Source organism: Pectinophora gossypiella, chromosome 28 (assembly GCF_024362695.1).
Source record: "Pectinophora gossypiella chromosome 28, ilPecGoss1.1, whole genome shotgun sequence".
In the NCBI taxonomy this organism is placed as follows: domain Eukaryota; kingdom Metazoa; phylum Arthropoda; class Insecta; order Lepidoptera; family Gelechiidae; genus Pectinophora; species Pectinophora gossypiella.
In genome coordinates, this window is record NC_065431.1 from 3,705,053 (window position 1) to 3,711,052 (window position 6,000).

The 6,000-nt window shown below is 40.1% G+C and overlaps 1 protein-coding gene across 1 annotated transcript; it reads right to left on the reverse strand.

The window, feature by feature from the left end:
- Positions 1 to 2,337: 2,337 nt before the first annotated feature.
- On the reverse strand, positions 2,338 to 3,603 carry LOC126379085 (uncharacterized). Its single transcript, XM_050027647.1, has one exon. The coding sequence runs from the start codon at positions 3,601 to 3,603 to the stop codon at positions 2,338 to 2,340; it is 1,266 nt and encodes a 421-aa protein (XP_049883604.1).
- Positions 3,604 to 6,000: the final 2,397 nt, after the last annotated feature.

A 6,000-nucleotide genomic window follows, 5' to 3' on the forward strand; every position in this document is an offset into this window, starting at 1 on the left:
CGCACAGAGTTGCGGGAGCGCTGCCGGGATTGTCGTGGCGAGGTCCGGCGCGAGCGCTGACGCGACTGTCGCATGCTTCTTTCCCTATCAAGTTCTATCTCAAGCCTACGAACCCGCTCTTGCTGCAGCTTCAATTCCTTCTCCCGATCTCGGTAGCTGTGGCTGCGGCCGCGATCCCGCTCGCCGTGACTGCTCCGACTCTGGACATCACGGCGGCTGCGACTGCGGCTGCGCCTGTCCGTCTCCTCACGGCGCGACGCCGACGTCCCAGGAGTAGGCGTTGCTAGGCGCCGATGCGTGCTTTCTTTGTCACTGGGCATTATCTGAAACTCGCACGTAAAAACACAGTGTTTAGATTTGTCCTTATTAAATAAATTCAGTCATTTTTTCTTTATTTTTATCGAAAGCCCACAGTACTACATGGAAAGTTATAATAAGGGAATTACACGAGCTATCTTAATTTTCTTTTTTTTATCAATACTTATTAAACATATCATTTTATACATTATTATGTTAATTCCCAATATCACAGAACTACTGAACTACGTATGTAACTTATACTATTATGTAAGCCCCGTAGGCAAGTGGGTAGATTGTAAGTATATAATGATTACTGCCATCTAGCCACACATTGAAGTCTAACAGTTTGTTAAGTGTTAAAAATGTGAAATCGTTGATAATAAGATATTATAATATCAACCAGTTAATTAGTTAAAAGTAAAACATAACCTCATCAAGCCTGCATTCCTGAAGAGGTACGTCAGTTATGTTTTATGATAAATAGGAAAAAAAAAAATAAGATTCATAACCTTTGCCACATAATTCAAACCAGTAACGGTTATCTATCACTTCAAAATATATTTTCTTTGTTCGTAACTTTTGGTATCGTTATGTAATATGTACAGCACGGTACGATAATACTTTTTTTTTTTGCACTTGATGATTAACCACGTAAAATCACAAATTCCCGCACATAATTTAAATCGACTAAAATGGTTTGTAATGGTTTTCACATTTTCTTTCGCTCAAAATTCTTGAATACTAATCTCTTGTAAGATGTACGTTCATGCAAAATGAAAATGTAGGGAAGGACTTACCACTTCTGAAGTATAATAAAACTCCCTTTGATGAGCACACACTTTTAATCTTCTATCACCACACCTTTTACAATTCTCCAACTAGATATATAGTAGTAATGATTATTGCAACTGCACTTCAAAGGTAGACGACCACTCTCAATGACGGCCCGTTACCAACTGACCGCCACGAATCGTTGCCTTACGAATTCACATCCCCACCATTCGATTCCCTCGTTCGCTCGGACAACCGAATTAGTCAAATGACATTCTAATATTTTAATCATAAAACACCTACTCAATTAATACCGCGCCTTACACAAGAGGAAGGTTTATATGTATAATAACATCCATTAAATAGTGGGGAAATACTGTTATTTTTGAGGATTTTGAAGTGATGTCGAAAATAATTTAGTTTTTTCCTCAGCATTGCACCCGAGCGAAGCCGGGGCGGGTCGCTAGTTAATAATAAAATAACAAAGCTCACGACTATATCCCAACTGGGGTAGTCAGAGGTACATCCATGGCAAGATGAACTAAGTACCCATATGTCACCGAGCTTTCTGTTAGACCAAAAGGTGAGCCGTATCGCTGTCTATAATGGTCGAGCTGACTGAGTCAAAGAAAGATAAATTAATAACTCATTGGTGCAAGTCCGGTACCGGAGATCGAACGGGCGTTCCTCGTTTGAGAAACAAACCGGTGTACCACAGTGACGTCCAGTGTATAAAAATGATACATATAAAAATAAAATAAAAAAATAAAGTTATTTTTATTGCTGTTTTAATAAATTATATTTTATTAATTGGGGACATTGTCGAAATCACTTTGTAAGACTATCCTTTGTTTGGTAAGGACTTTTCAGGCTTGAATCACCTGATTGTCCGAAAATGTAAGATGATTCCGTGCTTCGGAGGGCACGTTAAGCCGTTGGTCCCGGCTATTAGCCGTAAAATCACCTCCACCAACCCGCATTGGAGCAGCGTGGTGGAGTATGCTCCATACCCCTGTGCCCAGCAGTGGGAGGTATATAGGCAGTTTATGTTATGTAATTTTATATAATATATAAGTATCTACATGACGAGATAAAACTAAAATTCCGCGCGGATGGACGGAATTGCGGGCAGAAACTTGTAAACAAACAGTAATTAATAAAGTAAAAAGAAAAATTAAACAAGTTATTAAATGGTAGACGCTGTAAAGATTTTCCTTCGTTTTTTAACCTTTAGTGTCATGGACAACAGACATATTTATTCATCTTTTATCTTTGTTTTTTGGTATAATTGTGACCCTTTTTAAAGAAAGGGTGACCACGTTCCTTGCAATTGAAACACGAGGAAGTGAATTGAGATTTTTCAGTCTTGTTCAGTGGCGGACGACTATTTGAATTATTACTTTGATTTTCATTAATTTTGTTTCTCTGACCCATATTGCGGTCCATAAAAGAATGAGTTTCCTTATTGCTCATAAGAAATTGTAACAGTTGTTCGGGATTCGTACACCTCAAAGCCAACGCGCCTGTCTTAATAGTTTTATCGCTTAAGCCATGAATGATGCAGTCTACTGCCCGCTTGCCGTCGATGTCACATCGGTTCACTAGAGCTAGCTTCTCATAATAGTACAATTCAACGGGTTCATTATATCTACTTTTCCTCTTTAACATATCTTCCAGGGCCTGGCCATAGTTCTGTTCACAAGGGAAAGCGTTAATTAATTTTGTTTGCCATTCAGCCCAGCTGAATAATATAGAATTTAACCCCTCGTACCAGACCTTGGCCAGTCCCTGGAGTTTTTGCATGGCAAAGTATACCGTGGTCCTTTCGTCCCAGCCGTAAACAGCAGCACTCTCGTTTACCTTCTTAAGCCATACATCCACTCTTTGATTCTTTGATGAAGGATCAAAGTCCGGCAAAATGTTTTTGGTATTTGTTTGATTAGTATTTAAAACGGCAGAGTGCGCTGGCGACGACTGAGGCTTGGACTGCCTTAATGAATTTATAATATCAGCTACATCACCGGCTGTGAAAGAAGGGGTACGAGCGCGTTGCGGCGGCGTAGCTCGCGTGTCATGTCGTGTGTCTTTACGTGATCGAGATCGTGACCGTCCCAAGCTGTAAGGTTCTCGTCTCGGAATGTTATCATCGTGTCGATAAGAACTACGACGCGCGGAAGTATCTCTAGGTGAATCCGACACACGAGCACGCGGCCGCACAGAGTTGCGGGAGCGCTGCCGGGATTGTCGTGGCGAGGTCCGGCGCGAGCGCTGACGCGACTGTCGCATGCTTCTTTCCCTATCAAGTTCTATCTCAAGCCTACGAACCCGCTCTTGCTGCAGCTTCAATTCCTTCTCCCGATCTCGGTAGCTGTGGCTGCGGCCGCGATCCCGCTCGCCGTGACTGCTCCGACTCTGGACATCACGGCGGCTGCGACTGCGGCTGCGCCTGTCCGTCTCCTCACGGCGCGACGCCGACGTCCCAGGAGTAGGCGTTGCTAGGCGCCGATGCGTGCTTTCTTTGTCACTGGGCATTATCTGAAACTCGCACGTAAAAACACAGTGTTTAGATTTGTCCTTATTAAATAAATTCAGTCATTTTTTCTTTATTTTTATCGAAAGCCCACAGTACTACATGGAAAGTTATAATAAGGGAATTACACGAGCTATCTTAATTTTCTTTTTTTTATCAATACTTATTAAACATATCATTTTATACATTATTATGTTAATTCCCAATATCACAGAACTACTGAACTACGTATGTAACTTATACTATTATGTAAGCCCCGTAGGCAAGTGGGTAGATTGTAAGTATATAATGATTACTGCCATCTAGCCACACATTGAAGTCTAACAGTTTGTTAAGTGTTAAAAATGTGAAATCGTTGATAATAAGATATTATAATATCAACCAGTTAATTAGTTAAAAGTAAAACATAACCTCATCAAGCCTGCATTCCTGAAGAGGTACGTCAGTTATGTTTTATGATAAATAGGAAAAAAAAAAATAAGATTCATAACCTTTGCCACATAATTCAAACCAGTAACGGTTATCTATCACTTCAAAATATATTTTCTTTGTTCGTAACTTTTGGTATCGTTATGTAATATGTACAGCACGGTACGATAATACTTTTTTTTTTTGCACTTGATGATTAACCACGTAAAATCACAAATTCCCGCACATAATTTAAATCGACTAAAATGGTTTGTAATGGTTTTCACATTTTCTTTCGCTCAAAATTCTTGAATACTAATCTCTTGTAAGATGTACGTTCATGCAAAATGAAAATGTAGGGAAGGACTTACCACTTCTGAAGTATAATAAAACTCCCTTTGATGAGCACACACTTTTAATCTTCTATCACCACACCTTTTACAATTCTCCAACTAGATATATAGTAGTAATGATTATTGCAACTGCACTTCAAAGGTAGACGACCACTCTCAATGACGGCCCGTTACCAACTGACCGCCACGAATCGTTGCCTTACGAATTCACATCCCCACCATTCGATTCCCTCGTTCGCTCGGACAACCGAATTAGTCAAATGACATTCTAATATTTTAATCATAAAACACCTACTCAATTAATACCGCGCCTTACACAAGAGGAAGGTTTATATGTATAATAACATCCATTAAATAGTGGGGAAATACTGTTATTTTTGAGGATTTTGAAGTGATGTCGAAAATAATTTAGTTTTTTCCTCAGCATTGCACCCGAGCGAAGCCGGGGCGGGTCGCTAGTTAATAATAAAATAACAAAGCTCACGACTATATCCCAACTGGGGTAGTCAGAGGTACATCCATGGCAAGATGAACTAAGTACCCATATGTCACCGAGCTTTCTGTTAGACCAAAAGGTGAGCCGTATCGCTGTCTATAATGGTCGAGCTGACTGAGTCAAAGAAAGATAAATTAATAACTCATTGGTGCAAGTCCGGTACCGGAGATCGAACGGGCGTTCCTCGTTTGAGAAACAAACCGGTGTACCACAGTGACGTCCAGTGTATAAAAATGATACATATAAAAATAAAATAAAAAAATAAAGTTATTTTTATTGCTGTTTTAATAAATTATATTTTATTAATTGGGGACATTGTCGAAATCACTTTGTAAGACTATCCTTTGTTTGGTAAGGACTTTTCAGGCTTGAATCACCTGATTGTCCGAAAATGTAAGATGATTCCGTGCTTCGGAGGGCACGTTAAGCCGTTGGTCCCGGCTATTAGCCGTAAAATCACCTCCACCAACCCGCATTGGAGCAGCGTGGTGGAGTATGCTCCATACCCCTGTGCCCAGCAGTGGGAGGTATATAGGCAGTTTATGTTATGTAATTTTATATAATATATAAGTATCTACATGACGAGATAAAACTAAAATTCCGCGCGGATGGACGGAATTGCGGGCAGAAACTTGTAAACAAACAGTAATTAATAAAGTAAAAAGAAAAATTAAACAAGTTATTAAATGGTAGACGCTGTAAAGATTTTCCTTCGTTTTTTAACCTTTAGTGTCATGGACAACAGACATATTTATTCATCTTTTATCTTTGTTTTTTGGTATAATTGTGACCCTTTTTATTACACTCAGGTACAACACATCTTCCATCAATTTTGATTTTTTGACGTGACTTATTGTAGATTTGCCGCAGATGGCATTAACTACTTGACCGGACAAATGGGGAGCGCTGATGGCTCTCACCCGGTACAAAATTTAAGACAACAGGCCTGAGGGTGCCCGGTTGGGCGCGAACCTCTTCTCAGGGCGTCGTCTGAGAGAAGAATATTTGAAAGAATTTATTAATCGACCCTAAGCGGGACGATAGCGATAAGCGCTGAATGAGGGAAATCGTCGACCACGCGGTCGGTATCGGGGTTCTGAAGTACTTACCAATTATAATTCTGATCAAAATAAAGAGAAGCG

What these genes read in the sequence shown, in the direction of transcription:
- LOC126379085 (XM_050027647.1), bottom strand. Translation starts at nt 3,603, where the DNA reads ATGCCCAGTGACAAAGAAAGCACGCATCGGCGCCTAGCAACGCCTACT.